Consider the following 19,369-nt stretch of genomic DNA (forward strand, 5'->3'; position numbering starts at 1 on the left):
ACAAGAAGGGAGAAGAAAATGCACCAGTGGCTTTATGGATCGCTTGCAGGTCTACCTGTCCTAAAGGTAGTGCTCCCCAGGCTAATGCACATTTTCTTGGCATCTTCCCTCACATCTGCATAAACACAGTGGGTACATATCCATACAGATACCCTGCCCAAAACACACATAAAGATTTCCATGCATTCCTGTACTTAAACACCACCGTCACACACTTGCTTATATACTAAGACAGTCACAAACTGTCCAGCTGGAATATACCAGTATATGTTCATATGGCCCTGCTCCAGGAGTAAGCTTTGGTTTCTATATGTAAGTGCTACAATGTCCTTTGTGTGACCACTGCTTTTGCAGAAATCCATGGAACCAAGACATAACCACATTGCTGTTTGCACTTTTTACAGTTTTCTTGTTGTGATGCAGGAAAGAAATTGATCTTCACTTCCCGGGTATGGTAGGGCCTGGTATCAGATTGATGCTGTTTTCTAGCACATAATGCTTTTGGCAAATCCAGGTGAGGAATCTTGTTCATAGTAGGCTGGCTCCTGAAGAACCCTGGAAAAACCCTTGGGGTGAAGAAGAGATATTTTCTGAGAGACACAGGAAACTCTCAGCCCTTTGATGATAACTGTCAATAACGAGAATGGTTATCAAACATAAAATGTAAATGTGGTGACTTAAGTGCTTGGGTTTTTTTATGGCATCCAAACACCATCCATCCAGCACATTCCCACCTCTTCTTTCCACAGGTGTCCCCAGTTGCTAGCTGGCCTTTCGCGCACTGCCAGGGATCATTGAATTAATTTTAGAAGAGGGACATGATATATTTGTTGGGCAAAAGAGTCATCTGCCACCATCTTTCCCTTTTAAATAAAGTCACAAAGACAGGAGAGTCTGGTAAGACACAGATTAGGAGCCACCTCCCAGACATGGACAGAAAAGTAGAGGGAATATTTAGCTATAGAATACAGGTTTACGAGGTACACGCACCACATTGTATGTGTTCAGCCCTGGTGCATCAAAGCCAGGAGACAAACCCTTGCGATCGAATGGGTAAAAGTTAAAGAGCTGACCATTTTGGGTCTCCAATGAGATGGAGGCAGAGCCCAGGTGCAGAATACATGGAAACTCCTTGTCAAAAACAACTTGGAAAACACGATCTTCCAGGTGGTTGAGCTTGATTGTCCGGTACTTTTCAGGAATCAGCTCTTCCACATGAGGCCCAAACTGCTGCATGACCAGCACACCACCAGGTCCAACTTTAATCTCATAGAAAGTCAGGTTGGAATAGGTATAGTAGCCAACATAAGGGCCTGGACTTGGAGCAGGAACCAAGCTTTTCTCTGCCTCTCTGAATGCTGTCTCCATGGCAGGAATGAGATACTCATATGTCTGAGTCACAATATCTCCACCCTGAGGCCTGGGCCCTGCCATCAGTACAATGAAGCTCAGGCGGAGCTTGGGGATAAGGGAGAAGGTAGCTGAATAACCGTCAAGGTCTCCATCCTTCCTAATGACATCATATCCCAATTGCTCATTAATCTCCCAGGGTGTACCAGTCTTGTTAGCAAAGTATTCAGTGGAGCACTTAAACAGAGGGGTCAGCATCGTCTTCACTGTGTCAGGCTCTAGGAGACGACGGTGGTAGGTGCCTAAGAAGACCATTGCCAGCTTGGCAAGGTCAGCAGCTGTGGAGTACATCTGGCCAGAAGGCCTGTACCAGCCAAGGTCATAGAGAGGAGCTGGCTGCTGGCTGCCATAGAAACCCACAGCCATTTGAGAGCGGATCGGTGGTGTGATGTCAAAGCCAGTGTCCTCCATGCCCAAGCGGTCTAGGATGTTCTCTGAGATCCAGCGCTGGTATTGCCCCTCAGCTGCATGGTCAGCTAGCACGTGTGCCATCAGTGAGAAGGCCAAATTGCTGTAGTGGCATCTGAAAAGAAAGAGAAATACATCTGGGTCACCCTTACCTCAGTGGTGCAGTGTGGGTATGACTACGCAATAGCAGTGGCTAGGTGTCTCTTTTCTGGAATAAAATTGTCCTTTTATCATATGACATGCTATAGAGAGAGGAGAGATGAAGGAGGGACAGAAAAGCTGTGTGTTGTTGCTTTGATTTGTTGTTAAGTCAAGAAGGATAAATTTCTTGCAGGAACATAGGCAGAGCTATTTAACCACTATGTATAGAAAGAGAGCTATACTATGTAAAGAAAGAGACCCCCAAACTTTATGCAAAAGCCTATATATTTGCATATCCTGACTTATTGTTTATAATTGTTCAACAAATAGTATATCCACATACAAAGCAGCATCCAGCAATGTTGAGTCATTAAAGACACCTGAGTGCTTGAGTCTTTAATATCCATAAAGTGATCCAAGTCTTTACACTTGAGTGAAGTTTAATGACACAAATACATGAATGGACAATTTTTTTCAAAAATTTCAACCATTTCCAGCTCATCTAGCTGGATAAAAGCATAATGAGTGTATGTATTTCTACTGCAACGATAAATACATTCTGGATCTAAAATTTTATACCTGAAAAGGAGTTGAAGTTCAACATACCCAGAAAAATATGTTAAAATTTCTATATCAATGAATGGAAAATTTCTTTAGGAAGAATGCTGTGAAGCATATGCAGAAACAGGGAGACAGAGTTAAAACTATCAACATGTCAAGCAATAAGGGATTGAGATGCTATTACTGTATGTCCTTATGTATCTTAATGATTCGCTTAATATAAATACCAAAGAAGGTGATGGTATCCAAGTCTTAAAATCCTTTAAGGAACATCTATTGTAACCTTCTACACGACATTGGATGGAACTAATACAAGGTTGCCATGATCAAACCATTGAGTTTTCTAAAAGTTTTCTAAGCTCGCAGACTTCAAGTCGCAGCTAATCCTCAGCAAACATAGGCAAATTATTTCAGAATGTAATTCTATTCCCTAAAAATTTTGCAGACTTAGAAATTTTTTCCCAGTTAGTCTGAATCCTTTCTCTCACCAGCTGTCTGCAGGATCCTGTTCATAGTTTTGAGTATAATAGATATTTAACAGGCTATATAAATTGTAATGAACATTAACAGAACTTACAGACAATTTAGAGACAATGTCTACAGACACAGCATGATTTTAAGCTAAATTTATGTGGTTTAAAGTGGTAAAATTAACATGCCTTTCCACTTCTGAAAATCTGCATCTTTCATATTTTGAGTCTCATTGGACATAACTCTAGCAGTTTAATTTGCCTCATCTAGGCTTCTAACTCAGGTTCTTTACACGTTGTAAAATCACAGCATCACAGAATTATAGAATGTTCTGAGTTGGAAGGGATCCACAAGGATCATTGGGTCCACCTCCTGTCCCTGCACAGGTCACCCCGTGTGTCTGAGGACGTTGTCCAGTCTCTTCTTGAACACTGTCAGGTTGGGGCCATGACACGTCCCTGGGGAGCCTGTTCCAGTGTCCAGCACCTCTGGGTGAAGAACCTTTTCCTCATGTCCAACTGACCCTCCCCTGGCACATCTTCTGCCGTTCCCTGGGTTCTGTCACTGTCACAGAGAGAAGAGCTCAGCTCGGCCCCTCCTGCTCCCCTGCTGAAGCTGCAGCCCCATGAGCTCTGCCCTCAGTCTCCTCCAGGCTGAACAAACCCAGGGACTTCAGCCGCTCCTCATACGGCTTCCCCTCCAACCCCTTCACCAACCTCATAGCCTCTTCTGGACACTCTCCAGCAGCTTTATCTCCTTGTCTCCTGTGTCCCCAGCCCTGCACACAGTGAATGCTCCAGGTGAGGCTGCCCCAGAGCGGGACAATCCCCTCCCTGCCCGGCTGGCCGTGCTGTGCTGGATGCACCAGGACACGGGGCCCTCCTGGCTCCAGGGACACTGGTGGCTCATGTTCAACTTGCCGTTGACCAGAACCCCCAGATCCCTGTCCACAGAGCTGCTCTCCATTAAAAAAAAAAAAAAAAAAAAAAAAAAACCACAACAAAACCCAAAAACCAACCAAAAAAAAAAACCACCAAAAAAACCCAAAAAACCCCAACCTTACAAAACAAATGAACGAACAAAAACCCTGGCACCTCCAACAGTCACTCTTTCTAGACTAAGACAGGTTTGTGAGTAGATGGTTGAAGGTCTCTTTAGGAATGGCTGTCTTTTACCCATTGGCCATGGAGACTGCAGATGGGGCTAGGATCAGTGGAGAACACAAACTCAGACCAAAAGCTTGTAAGTGAATATATCTGACCTAGTTCCTGGATCAGCAACCAAGACATCATCTTTCAGGAGAGCTAGAGCATCTTGTGTACTGCCCTTCCACAGCAGGCTGGTAGATCGCAGCCTCCTGGGCAGACCTGTTGCATGGAAAAGAGAAGTCAACAATTTGAAACAAATCATAGAATCATTTTGGTTGGAAAAGGCCCTCAAGATCATTGAGTTCAACCATTAACCTAACACTGTCACTAAACCATGTCCCTAAGAACGTCATCTATACATCCTTTAAACACCTCCAGGGATGGTGATTCAACCACTTCCCTGGGCAACCTGATCTAATGCCTGATAACCCTTTCTGTGAAGAAATTGTTCCTAATATCCTATTTAAACTTACCCTGGTGCAACTTGAGACCATTTCCTCTTGTCCTATCACTTGTTCCTTGGGAGAAGAAACAAACACCAAAACAGTGAAGAGTGAGCAAAAGGCAGAACTCAATGGCAAGATGGAAACAACAATGATGCACACGTGTGCTTTATGCACATAGCAAATGTGCTGCAAGGACCTGTTCATACTGGCCTGCAGGGTACAGTAGTCAAGTCATGGACCACTGAATCAGAGTAATGTAAGACCTACCCCAGCACCAACTTTGGGTTGCCACATTTCAGTAAAAATACCTTGGTAAATAATTTTTAAAAACCCTGTATCCTCAATGTATTTTGGAAGAAAAAGGAATATCAAATGTTGGGAAAGTCCTTGTCTGTATTTCCATGTGACTGTATTCCCTTGACTACAAAGGTGTGCTACTGTCACTTTAAAAAGGGGTTTTTGTGCTTTCTGCCTCACCACAGAGAGCTTGAACTTATCTGAACTATTCCAGACTTGGCCTAAAGTATTTTTAGCTTTTAACTTTTTAAATCCACAACACTGAACATGGATTTCCTAAAAACTTTTGGATGGGATTTTTAAAAATACCACATCCCCCTGGCACAGAACCTATGGCTCACCAAGTCCAGAACTTGAATTACATCTGGTATAAAATCCTCATTGCAGTTTACAGCTGACTTTGATTTAGAGTTTAGGAGAAAATCAGGAAGGATATCTGACAGAAAAATGACTTGCAATCATCTGCTCAGTGAGCATGTGCTTAATCATGGCAAAGCTGAATGAGTCTCTATTCTTTTGTAGCAGCAACACGTTTTCTCAATTGGCCTGACCTGGGGATTTGAACTGGAACAAGAACACTTTTTCTGCTTCTGGTCTGTGGTTATTTGTGCAGCTTAATGACCAGATAAGAGATGCACTGAGTATTTTCCAGTAGACAATGGGCTCCTTCATTTCCTACTTGCCACAATGACAGTAAAGAAATATTGCACCACTGGGAGAGCTCACCAGCACCATGTCAGCAGTGCAGTGTCTCTCTTGAGGTTCACTAGAAATGATAAACCAGAGAATGTGTGAGCATAACAGAAGATCCATAGTTGTTGATTTATACCTCATGGGCTGCTAATTGATGTGACAAGCATGCTGTTAATAATTTACAATAGCATCTCTTATTGTCATTCATATACATTTGAAAATCACAGTTTTAACAAGCTGGAACTTCCCTCTAGCAATGTACCCATCAAGTGTTGAGAAGAAAAACCTTTGGAGTTACTTTTGCAATATGTGATGTAGAAAAGCCCAGATAATGAGGATATATTATAGATCAGTTTCCACTGGAAGAATTTAGATGAAAACCATTTTACAATATGTCATGCAGTGGCTTTGATCTCAAAGCTAAGCAGAACCTTTTCCTCTTTGGGTTTCGACAGACAGGAAATGTAACATGTGACCTCAACATCGATTTAAGTCGGGATTTTGAAACTGTGCTTGTTCTTCTGCTAAATTGTCAAGGTCCAAGCTGGTTGGTGTGCCCTGCTGGTGTGGTCTGGGAAATTTGGGCCACATTCTAAAAAAGGAAAAAAAAGACATAGGAACTTAAAAGGAACTAAGCAGAGGCACTGCAGAAGGGCTGCCTCAGCACACACTGCTCCTGCAAGGAGCAGCCAGACCAGCTCCAGGTGCTCCTGAGAGTCAGAGGGGACTAAGCAGATTTGGTGCCCCTGGGGACATCATCAGGCTGGGCAGAGCAAGGACTGTGTCTGCAGGGAGAGGGGCTGGGCAGGGTTTGCACACATCTTTCTTTCCATCTCCTGCCACCATCGTTTGTGTGTTCGTTTCTCGATTTCAGTATACATCATTCCTTTTTGGGCAACCCTTATTTTGATACTGGGTTGCTTCAGGTGATGCTGTACCTTGTCCTGTGGTACTGCAATTTGCCTACATGCTATTTTGATCTTAGGTCCCAGTTTTAGAGCATTTATTCCAATCTGGAATAATGCAGGTGCTCCAGTTTAATCAAAATGCCACATAAGATAGCAGCACAGTCTCTTTGGCCATTAAATTCTGGAATTTCTAAGTCAAGTATTACCAGCTTTATTTCTGAGAAATGTTAAAGTTCTCCTGAGTCCTGTGAGCTCCTTCTAATTTAATATAAGAGTTACCCAATTATGAAGGTAGCAGCAGATTAATAGTCTTCTGCCAGCAAGTACAAAGCTATTAATAGCTCAGGAATCCCAGATCAGGAACCACACTGACAGCTAATTTTATCTCAGTGATCAAGGTCTATCTGTTCAAAGCAAAGAGGTTTGGTGCCACTTTGACCCTCAACTCTACATCTCGGAAAAAAGAGAGCACTCTGGGCTGGAGTACAAAAAACTGCTATGCAACTGGAGCCTGATTTCAGGTCATGCTACTGTGTTGAAAGAAATATATATACACCTTGCACTGGAAAAACAATTGCCCAGCCCAAAGTGCGGCTTGGCCCCCTTTCCTAGCAGGTGGCCTGGACAAGAGTTTCCTTTTAGCACTCAATGAAGCTACTGACAGTTTTAATCAAAGGGTCCTGCCTGACCTCTGGAAAGTGCAAAGGTGCAGGGTCCATACCAGGAAATGTCCTCAACAGCAACATTTTTTATCCCTGGCACATGGTCTGTTCTCCCTGTTTTCCCTTTCAACTGGCATAGTGACGGAGAAAGGGCAAGCAGGTAGTAGTGTTGTCTCACCTGAGAGCTGGCTGGCCATTCTGCGCAACGTGACAGGTGATGGCTTAAGTGGCATTGAGCCTTTTTCCAAAAAAATGAGCCCATCTGCTGTGTATCTCTGTTCTGATTCTTTGAGCCTTCCCAGAGGGTTCTTTATAACAAAGTTCTGGGCATAACGTTCCAATGGGTCATCAAGAGATGTGACTTTTCCTTCCTCCCACATCTTATACAACATAATGGTGGGAAAGATCTTGGAGACACTAGCAATTCTGTTAAGGAACAAATATTTATAGAGATTAAGAGTTAAGAAATCCATGAATCAAGAAGATCAATGGTCAGTACATGACATCACCCAACTGACCCACTGCCTGTAGCTTTACATGCAACACCTTTGCTAATTCAGAAGTGAGTGGCTAAAATGCAGGTAAGAAGCCTGAATTAGTATCCTTAAGTCTGGCCTTTATGGACTGCAACATAATCTTCAGCAGTAGCTCCCTAATAGTGCAGTGGGCTACAGAACTTCTGTTTACTTGGTACTCATGACAATTTTTAAAAAATATTGTTTAGTAAATACCATAACAAGTTGCAAGTAATTTATTGGAATTTTAGGGTTAAAATGCCACAAAGGTTCACATTTCATATTCAGTGTTCATATTTCGGTGGCTTCAGAACAGAACCAAACTTACAAAAGGTCATCTGGAATAGGACTCTTATTCTGCTTTGTTGGTTTTCAGAAATGGAGTCATCATTAAGAGAAACTGCCAGGGGCATTCATATTGTGCTGCTAGAGGTGAAATTCTTGGACTAGTGCATGACTGAAGGCATTTGCCAAGAATGTTTTCATTAATCATGAATGAAAGTTAGAGGTTCAAAGACAACCAAATGTCATAGTAGTTCCAGCCATAAATTATACCTACTGGTGAAAAAGTTTCTTGGGGGCAGTCTCTGTGGTGCAATGGATCAGCAGATTCAGCTGTTAACAGGCGAGGTTGGTGGTTTGAGCCCACCTAGGGACATGTTCTCTTTGCCTGCCAATGGTAGGAGGGTTGAAATTAGATGACCCTTAAGGTCCCCCCCAACCCAAACGACTCTATGATTCTGTGATTCTGGAAGAAATAGCACGAGGTCATCTACACAGGGATTTAGTCACAATACAGAGGGGGAAAAAAGAGGTAAACACAGCTGCTAAAACTTTCCAAAATTTTTTATGCTGAGGACAACACTTGACAGTCGGAGTGCAGCCCACGTGTTTCAATATAGCACAATTATAAGTCACTGAAAGGAGATCTTTAAAGGAAGTAAATACTTCCTTTGTATTTGTTCTTGGGTTTTTTTTAACAAAAAAATCTTCATCTAAAAAATAATGGCCAATATGGCTTTGACTTCACTGGGGGAATAAATAAGCATACAAGTCTACTTTATGTTCACTAGATACCCTTCCCAAACTGCATTTTTTGCTATACTGAACTTTTTTTTTCAATCCTGTGACAGTGTTTCCTCTCTGTTCACAAAATCTGTGCTAGCTCTCAGTCTTAGATTTGTGCCCTAGGCCTCCTCAAATTATGGATACATTCCTATGTCAGGAGTAATATGTTTTCAGGTTCTCCAGGATGGTCACCACTATTCTAATTTAAAATAATGTCAGATCGAGTTAAAAATTTAAAAAAAATATATCCAAAGTTAGCAACTGAGTAAGCCACAAGTATATGATAACGTAGGGACTAGCTGAAGCACTGTCTAACAAAGTTTCAGTGAAACCCAGAAGAGGTTTCTGCAGTGGACCTGAACTGGTGGAATATGCAGTTTGTGACAGTGGCTCTATTCCCACATATCAGATCTCTGTATGTGTACCTGCCCTTTTTCTAGATCTCATGGCTGCGATACATCTGTCTCACCTGTAAATAGTGTACTCATTGGGCACCACTGAGGACGGGTCCGAACCATTCTTCTTCCCGAAGTTGCCTGTCCAAAGCACAGTGTCATTGTAGATGACAATGGCAGACATAGCAGGGAGACCAGAACTATGAATCTTTTGGCGCAGCATCATATCTACCTGGAGAATGAGGGGAAATTATGAATTTCCAAATGAAGAACACTCTTACAATGCATCTATTCTGCAACAGGCAGTAGAAGACCCAGACCACCAGCCCTCCTCACTTCCAAGCACTTGAGAGTGATTTTTTCAAATGTGTTTTGGCAAAAGAAAATATTTTAACTGTACTCTTCCTTTGAATAGCTTATACTGAATTATCCAGTATCTTTCATTCAGTCTACATGTCCCCTGTGTAGAAGAATGTGGTGCTCGTCCTTGTAATGCCTTTGGTGCTTATATGATTAAAAACAAATGCTAAAACTTAATAATGTTACATTTCTTCCTTTTTAAATTGTACTGTGCACATCTGTTCTTTGCACTAGTCTTCTAGGTTCAAAGATGTATGAGAAAATGATCTAGACTTTTCAAATATCCCATGACACTTTTCACACCATGGAACATGTTAGAGCTTGGACTCCTGTTTAAACTGCAATCTGAGAAACAGCACTGAGCAATTAGAGGGCTGTGATTACTCTTTCATCCCTGTTGTGCCAGGGTTGTGTTGACCTAATCAGCCAGCTGTTCTCCACCCACCTCCTGCAAGCAGAACGCATTGGTCCTGCTCTTTTATGACTTTTTTCAAAGCTATGTTATCATCAAGCGTAAGTTATCTTTTGTATAGAAAGGTTGAGACATAAGAAATGGCCTTCCAGGCCAAGAATTTGAGACAAGAAGGCCAAGCCAAGTCATGTCCTCAGAACCTCTTCATTGGATTGACTAGTGAGGTGCACTGACAGCCAGCAGTGGAAACATCCACATTGTGCCAAGTCCTTCTGTAATGATTCTTTACCCTCCTCATGCACCAGTGGCCCATCTATTATGGTTAGGTACATCAGCACCTCCAGAGAACAGAATGATCTCATGTCAGCAAGCATGGTCCACCTTAGAGTTTTGTTCAGAGAGACTCTGGCTTGTAGACCCGCCTGGACCTGCAGAAAGTTGACAGAAATACCTGATGCTCTTCTAGACTCAAGTGTCACTGAATCCAATAGTTCACATTTGGATCTGGCCACCAGCAAGACTCTTCTGAGGAAAATGTAGGTCTTTCTGATAAACAAAAGTATTCACCCTTAGAAGAGAAATATTTCCTTAAGCCTCATGCATGAGTGAACGTCACTTTCCAGTTTCAGGCTGCTAGGAAAATGTCTGCCCTGTGCGCAGTGGCATCTGGTACTGTCCAGAGTACCAGTGCCAGGGTCCCTGGCCTGGCAGAGGTCAGTAGTTCGTCTTAGGTAGTGCAAGATCTTTAGTATGGGTTCAAGTGTCTGCAGACTTTGGGAGAACCTTAGGGTGCCTGAAGATACACTTCTGAAGTGTTGGTGCATAAGCCCCCTTCAAATACCTATGTCTTCCTATGTATCTAGTGGTCAGGTTCTCCATGCCTTATTCCATCTGCAAAACAGGAATAGTTTCACCAGCCTACTTCGGAAAGGTGCTTGCATACTTCAGTTCTGAGGAATGCAAAGAAGGGAGGTTAGATGAATCTCTGATGGACACTCAATGTTCTGCACATTTCCCGACCTCTCTGACTTATCTTAATCAAATAATAAAATCTCTCTCTACAGTAACCCCAGAGACAGCAGCAGAGACTTCATGAAAGTGAATGTGAAGTGATAGCAATTGAAATTCAGTGTAGATAAAGTGATCTGCATGCAGGAAAGCAACCCTAACTTCACTACACTAACACACAGATGGGCAGTGAGTTGGTCATTAGCACTTAGGAACAAGACCTTGGGACTATGATGGATGCTCCTATGTAAACATTTGTGCAGTGTCCTATGGCAGAAAAAAAGGTAAAACAAATATGAGGGCTTAATAGAGAAGTAACATAAAAAACCCCAGAAAACACCATTTTATCACTGTATAAATGCCTGATCCACTTGCACCTTAAATATTATATGCAGTACTGATTTCCTGCATCTCCATAAGAGTATGCTAGAGCTGGAAAAGATTCACAGAAGGGTAAAAAGAATGATCAGACTGGTGGGACAACTTCTATTATGAATAGTTAAGCTACCCATGAGAAAGAGACAAATGAGAGGCCATATTATGTGATAGGGGTCTACAAAATCAGGAGTGTCCTGTTACAGCATGGCTGTCTTTATGGTCCATACGGTCAAGGCATGCTGCAGTATTTCCTCATTGCAAACAGAGCCTCCCAGAATTTTAGACAGCGCTAAAATTTCAGAGACAGTATGTCATACTCAAGAAAAGCAGACCTCTCATTCAGATGCAAGACCTCTTCTACTCCTCCTTCTTTTTCTCCTTCCCTTTTTCCTTCCTCTTCCCCTTCCCCTCCCTCTCCATTCCCTTCATTGTAGTTATCTACAAGTAGCTTTCTAATTTTTAAATAGTGGCATGGGGAAAGCCAGCAAAGCAATAAAATAGGGAATTGACAGTCACTGATGAATAGGAACGAGTTACATGAGTCACCTGCTTTCCAGGACATGAAGGTTGCCTGATAGTAGACAAGATGCCAAGAGCCATCATTTTGTGCTGATGTGTGCTCACCAAACCTTCTGATGGACAAGTAATAATGTTTCTTCATCAAAGCTTATGCTTTAGATAACTGCTTATTTATCTGTTGTGTATGTTCAGTGAAGGAGTTTTATATACCCACTTCTAGATTCACATGTTCTCCACCTCCTCAATTCCCCACCTCCTTCCCCAGAGATGCTACGGGGCAAAATACATATTGTCCCCTTTACACCTTCAGAAAAGCAGTCATGAGCTTTGCCTCCCTCTGTTCCCTTCTCCTTACAGACCTTCTCCAACGCATCCTTCAGAATGGGGATTGGGTGGTCCAGCGGTACGGGTTCAGGATAGCGGGGGCACATCTGCACAGCTTCTGATCTCACTTCTACCACAGATGGGCCTGGAAAACATTTCAAAGATGGCACGCATGACTTGAATAGACACACTAGGAAGCTTCAACATACCCAGAAGTCAGCACTAGCTTTCTTGCTTGTGTTGTCCAAAGCTGAAGGACACTTCTGCAGAGACTAAGAGACAATCTTGAATTGTTTCTGTCTCATGTAAAATTAAACTTGAAGAGTTCACCGTGCTCTGTTATTGTTTATTCCGACACGGTGTAGCACATGGGTTGGACAGGAGCTGCAATAGGCTTCAACTGACTCTGCAACCTGGAAGAGTAAGCAACCGGGACTAATGAAGGCTCTGTAGGGCTCCTGGCAGTGGGTTCAGATCCCCTGAAAGTGCCCTGCCCTGCCCTTTTTCTAGGGCAAAGTCTGAGTCTGGGTTCAGGAGGACAGAGTTGTCCCATGCATATTGTAACCTCAGAAAACGTTTGTAGAAGTGAATTGTGAGTGCCACATGAAATCTAACACTATAGCAACAGTTGATAAGCTCATACCTAGTATATGAGCTGTCTTCTGAATTAGCTGTATCCTCCATATCCCAGAGACATATCTGAAATTTCTGTAGCAAGCTAAAATATTTAAACTCATTGAGAGATGGGAACCTTTCTTACATGGAAGCACTATTTTCCTGGTTGATTCCAAGCTGTTATAGAATTGCAGAAGTATAGAATGATTTGGATTGGAAGGACCTTAAAGATCACCCAGTTACAAACTCCTGTCATGGGCAGGGACACCTTCCACTAGACCAGGTTGCTCGAAGCCCCATCCAACCTGGCCTTGAACACTTCCAGGGACTGGGCAAACACACACAGCTCATCTCTTCACAGACAGAGGTCTTCTGCTCTCTAAGTTGTAAACAAAATGCTTATCTATCTTTTCACTTACCAACTGAGCATGAAGCACTGGAGATACAGATAAGAAGACAAATAGCACTATGAAAACTTTGAGGTGAATGGGGATGTATACACAACCCAGATAGCCTCTGATACTCTTCGATATAAAGGTAGGGTCTGAAATCTTTTCAGACATTGGTCTATGAAGTACCTCTGGAACATTCACCGTGGATTTTATTCCACCTTTGAGCTACTTAAAACTCTGATCCAGTTACACGGTATTCTTGCATGTACAGTGCTTTGAGTCTGTTGAGCTTTGTATAATCAACATACAGGAATTCTAGTGTGAACCACGGACTTGAGTTAGTTCAAAGATCTAAGATTAGGTGAATGGGAAAGGAAGCAAACCCATAAGCTAAAGCAAATGGTAAGGTAAAAGCCAAAATCTGTTCTAAATTGGAGTGACTTTTACAACAGGATGCTAAAGAAAAAGGTAATGTAAAATGAAATGTATCCTTGGTATATCAATTAACCTAGGTTAGTGTCAGAAGTAATGGAGGTTCTCTGCACACCAGCAGAGTTACATGGTACTCCATGAACACAATGTTCATCTCCTCTGTGTCACTGCACCAGCTAGGACGAGGTAAATATTTGTGCTGTTTGGGGAAAACCTCTGAGGAAAATCATCCACGTGGGTATAAAGGCATTTATTGGTCTCACAAATTTCTGTGTCAAACCGTGGCCCAGTTTAAAGATGACTACTCACTGGGCTCTGCCTTGGGGAGGCTGTACTGCCACAGAAAGCAGCCCATCATTGCAACAGACAACAGGAAGAAGAAGATGACCAACACGTGAATCCACTTCACCTCCATAATAGTGAGCTTGAGAAGGCTGCGGCTGCTGGATGCCGGCTGTAAGCAGAAAAGAGATGGTCTCAGACAGAGAAAAACTGCCTCTCATTCACAGCAGCTAGGTGAAAGAGGCACACTACATTGGAGAAGCTACTGCAGGGACATGGACTAATTCCAGTACTATTGCGGCATCAGAGCTGTGCATACCGGGCCACATTGAAATAACTGGAACCAGATATTACTTCTTCTCTTCCAACAGGGTTTGCAAGACATTACTCTCCCTACCTTGTTGGTTCTTGTAGATGAAAACCATCCACTGCTTTTACCTTTTCCCCTCCCTGCAGAGGAACCTCTCTAGCCCAGGCTGGATTTTCTGTTACAACTCTCATATAATCCCTTCTCAACGATCATGACTTATTCCTGGATAGTTTTCCAACCCCTTTTTTCCAGAGTCCAGCATCTGTTGATGGCATCCACCAGCCAGATCATCTGATCAGATCCAGCTTTTATAGATGAACTATTAATTTTTTCACCGTGTACTGCCCTTGCCCTTCATTTTTGTGCCTGCAGTTCTCATTATATCATGTACCATCTGCAAGCTTGGCATTTACAGATGCCATGTTTTGGAAAACTGGGTAATATTTTGGGTTTGTGCAGCTCTCATAACACTGGAGACCATCCAGATTGGTGATACTACCATATAAATATTGAAGAAAAACAAGGAACAGGCGACAAATGATGAGGTGTCTAAGCATGAGCTGTGCTCTCTCACTGACTGTAGGAGGTCAATAGGGTGCTTTTGAAAGTTTGACAATTAATGTTAGAAAACATATGGCCTACCATTTGCATCCAATATGGTCCACATTCCAAAGCTGTTTCAGGTTGTGTGGACCCACTTGTAGAATAGACAAACTAAAATACTCCTTTTAGGTTTCCAGGTGGCCCTTTTTTTCTCTTTTTTTTTTTTTTTTTTTGAGATATGGGACAGTTAATGCAAAAGCTTCTGCAAGTCAACCGAGCCTTGTGGCTCACAATAAGGGAATCTGCAGACCTACTTCCAGACTTGCCCATGGATCTGTGGCTCTGTGAGGATCTGGCTGGGGAATCTAGCCCCTGCTGAAAATCTAGGTTGCAATTCCTCTTTCTGTACAGTAACAGAAATACGTCACAATTATTTCTGAAGGATTTTAGTCTGTTCAGGCATTCCCACATACACTTCTGAAGGCAGATTACTTCAGGGTCTTCCATAACATAATTAAGACTTCAAGGATGGTTTAAGACCACACAGGTGCCTGCAAATCCACTCAGACCTGAGCCTGCCATAGCACACATGCAGTCTGTATTCCGGTTGTCAGACTAAGTTACATGATTTCCTGAATAAGCAAACTACATTTTGACACCAAAACCAGCTTCGTTTGGATATGCACAACCACATATAGTGCACTGGTAGGCAGGAATTCATACCAGTACAAGGAGAAGCCTGTGTATTGAGAACTCTTAAATCACCCTCATGCTGGCAGGCTTCAGTTTATGCAGGATGTCGCCTAGAACTGCAATGAGATGCTGTTTTCCTGCAGCAAGGAGTGGGAGAGGACCCACTTTGCCCTGAAGTAGTCATAGGGTCACTTTCATGGATTTAGTCCCATCATAATAAGGTGAGTCACCTGCCAACCTGCAGGTCCTCTGACTATTTTTCTGCGTCCTTCCTTGCTTCACTGAGAAACCCTGATTCCTGGGTCCCTAAGTGCTGGGTGAAAGGAAAGGATTTTCTGGCATATGCCTCATCTCATGAACTCCAGACTCCGTGGACCACTGAGGACCCAAAGATACCAACACTGAACTCTCACCCTTTAGGTAAAACTCCCTTTTACCTCCTATGGATGATGAGCGCCCTGAATGTCTCTTTTGTTCTCTGACCCATAATCTAGTGGCAATGCAATGAAACCATAGCAATGTTATGAAACTAGAGACATGGATCTCTCTTTTATTGATGGGACATCAAACATGCAAAAGCGTGAGGAATACTCATCACCCTGAGGAGGTGCTCTATTCTCTAAGCTACCTGTCAGGAAAAATTTCACTCTTTCCCTATACCTGGAAGGCTGTCAGACAGACAGATAACTACAAACAGAACCCTCACACTTCCCGCTGCAGGACCCGTCTGGTCTCACCTCTCCTTCAGGTATTTCTCCATCTCATATACATTGCTCAATGACCGTCACTGCTAAGAGCACAAAAACAGCAAAGCAGGGGGTGGGAGGCTATCAAGCTCTTCGACACATGCAAATGAATGCAAACACATGCAGGAACAGGTGCACACAGCTCCCCATGTGTAGGTGAACTCTACGCTACATTTTTTCCCCCGAGCTTTGAAACTTTAGGATGAGGTGGGGAAAGAAATGGGTATTTCACATAGACCACCTAGGTACACTGTCCTGCCCCACCATGCCCATCTAGACAAACCACCACAGACCCTGCAAGCTGCTCAGAGACACAGCTCAACACCAGTTAGGGACACCCAGAAAGAGCCCCAGTCCCCTGCACATACCATCGCCAGAAGGAGTGTCAGTCCCAGAGGCGGTTGTCAGGCATCCCAGCATGTGCGTGCTGTAACAGAACCACGGCGTCTGATCTCAGCCCCAGCAAGGGGGAAGCAGAGTGCCTTGCCATGCTCCCAAACACAGCTGCTTATTGTTGGCGGGTGCTGCTCAGTCACTCTGGCTGAAGTGGATGTTTTTAGCACCCCGACAGTCCTGCTCTGGGTTTCCCTGTCCATTTGACCTACTCAGAGCCTCCAGAAAGTGCTGCTGACCTCCCCTGCGCAAGGAGATTAAGTGACAGGGACAGAGTCGCATTTGCTCTCAGGAAAGTGCCTGAGAGATTGAATGTTAATTCTTCCTAATGCTTCTCTGCCATGTGTGTGAATCACAGCTGAAACCATGAGGGCTTCGCAATCTATTTATAGCAGCTTCATCTTCTCCTGACATCTGAACAGGAGGTGATTAACTCATGAGATGGACAGCCCCTGTGTGTCGCCAGCCGCGATCCCTGGAGGGGTTTGGGAGGGGGCAGGCTTGGCTGTTTGCGGGAAGGGGCAGTGGAAGAGCTTAAGCCGGGAGCTCAGGCACTCTCTGGGCTTAATCCTGAACAGCCTCCTGGAGTTCCCCTGCAGTGACAGACAAGAGAGTAATTCCCAGCTAGCAGGCTCACTAGACATAGATGGAGCTGTTATTTTCTTTTCCCTTGGCTGCTGGGGACTCTGAAGGGTGGTGGAAGGTTGTGATTTGCACGAGGTGAGCCTTACCCGCAGCTGTAACCCATCCATGGCTGCTCAGAAGTCTCTTCTCATCTGCTGTGCTGCCGGTCTCCAAAAAAAAAAAAAAAAAGCATATAAAACCCTGTGATGAAGAGAAAGAAAAAGCTAGTGCAGGAAAAAAAAATAATCAGAGCACAGAGGGAAGCCCAGAGTAACAAATCCCAGCCAAGATAAGCAGAGCAGCAGGGAGGGACTGGTTTTGGTTAGGGAGATAAACCACAGTAACCACATAAGTCCCCAGTAACCCCTTCCCTCTCTCTACCTCTGTTTTGGCAACACATGTTTACTGCAAAGGCTGGACCCAAGCTCTGGGACTCGCTAGGGCCCATGGTCATCCTCACCCCAACTCCCAGACACAAGGAACCGGAGCTTCGAGAACCTCAGGGCTGACACGTTTCTATTGTGCTTGCTCTGCAGTGTCCTTCCAGCCCTCTCCCTGGCTTCTCAGCCTTGCTCTCTCTATACAGCCAACACGACCCTCCTTAGTCTTGGGAATCACAGATATAGCCAAGAAACTGTGCAACAGATTGGGAAGTGCCAAGGTAATGGCATGGTTGCCACCTCTCCCATAGAACCTCCTTCCTGTCTGGCTACCTGGTGGTGGCAGTTCAACAGAAACAACCCCCTCCCCTCCAGTGTCAGCTCTTACCAGCCTTGCTGCTACCCTCCGGCTTCCAGTGCTGATGAATTTGGGGCTGTCCTGGAGCTGCAGATGTTAAGAGCATCTGAAGCACTAATCCCAACAGTCAGCCTCTCTGAGCATAGATTAATCAGCCATGCCTCACCCCTCCTTAAGCAATACAGCATCTGTCCAGGGATGCAGCCAAAAGGGAATATTGCTGGTGATTTCACAGCCCAAACAATACAGCAGAGTGGAAAATGGGGGGGAAGGAGGGAATCCTTAGTACACTGAGCTGGGAATATTGGTAATGAACTGTCATTATCATGTAAAGTACATTGCGAATACTCTCCAAAGAGGAAGGCATGGTTATGCCCCCAGTTATGCACTAAATCCATGCAAGAAACAACCACAGGCGTCCTGCCACACTATTAGCTTCTTCAGATGTTCACAGGTAAGGGTATTCTCTTCAGTACCATCTCTTCATTTTGGTATCTACAGTAGTGTGCCAGGCTCTGACAGTGCTTAAAATACTGAAGTGGAGTCTATGCACGATGTGCCAGTGCCCCAGAGTTGTGCCCAAATTTTGCTGAACAGGGCTGCAGGTGACCTACTCCTACTTGGAGTAGATCAAGCTCCTCACAGTTTTGTTGATCCTCATTTCTGGGAATTCCTATTTCCTTCTGTCCCTGCTACCAAGCTCACTAGGCTTTCTTTCACAGTCTGTGCGGTGATCCTCCCTCAAATCCAAAGAGTGGTAGGTAACTCATGCTCTTTACATATTACATATTGTCATCCTGTTCCTTCTTAATTTTCACTCCATTTCTGCAGAGTTCATTAAAAAAATTAGATTTTTCAGTCTCCAACTTAGTGTGATTTGCAGCAATTCACTCACTATCCCTGTATTTCTTGACCTTCTCTCTGAGAGCTGTTGGCTCTGTGCTTCCCCTCCAAAAAGGACCTGTGTACCTATAACCATGATGGAATCTCAGTCTTTCCTGGCGCAGCAGTGTTCCATAAGTTTCACTTTCATGTTTTTCAGTCCCTCCTTGCAAAGAAATCACCTTCCACTGGCTCAGAGAAGAGTCCCATCTTAGAGAAACCTCAAAAATGTGGCAGAAGTGAGGGTAAGCAGAACTCATGCCCACTCTTTCCTGAGGAGGTTTCCAGGGCAGTTGCTCCCTCCTGAGTTGCTCTCACAGCATCCCTCTGACTCAGAGGGCAACAACAAGGAAGGTAAAGAGCAATTGTCCTCCCTCCTGCCTAATCAAACATATACTGCACAGAAGTGGCTGCACACAAAAGATTTCATATTTTGTAACACTGGTTACAGCAAAGCAACATAGCCCAAGGCTGGGCAGGTCAATCCATGAAATAGCTTTGACCTGGCAGCATCCAGCAGGATAGGGAATGACCAAATCAGACAGCTGTCTGAGGGGTTTTTAGGCTTCTCTACCCCCTCAGCTGCAGATTGATG

General features: G+C 43.9%; 1 protein-coding gene across 1 annotated transcript; it reads right to left on the bottom strand.

Annotated features, from left to right (window-relative positions):
* Positions 1-954: 954 nt before the first annotated feature.
* On the bottom strand, positions 955-17,306 carry LACTBL1 (lactamase beta like 1). Its single transcript, XM_065650197.1, is given in 7 exon segments — positions 955-1,933; positions 4,253-4,358; positions 7,324-7,571; positions 9,198-9,355; positions 12,160-12,269; positions 13,873-14,017; positions 17,262-17,306. Coding segments are annotated over 7 exon segments (1,791 nt in total).
* Between the last annotated feature and the right edge of the window lie 2,063 nt (positions 17,307-19,369).

Source organism: Caloenas nicobarica, chromosome 22 (assembly GCF_036013445.1).
Source record: "Caloenas nicobarica isolate bCalNic1 chromosome 22, bCalNic1.hap1, whole genome shotgun sequence".
NCBI classification, from domain to species: Eukaryota; Metazoa; Chordata; class Aves; order Columbiformes; family Columbidae; genus Caloenas; species Caloenas nicobarica.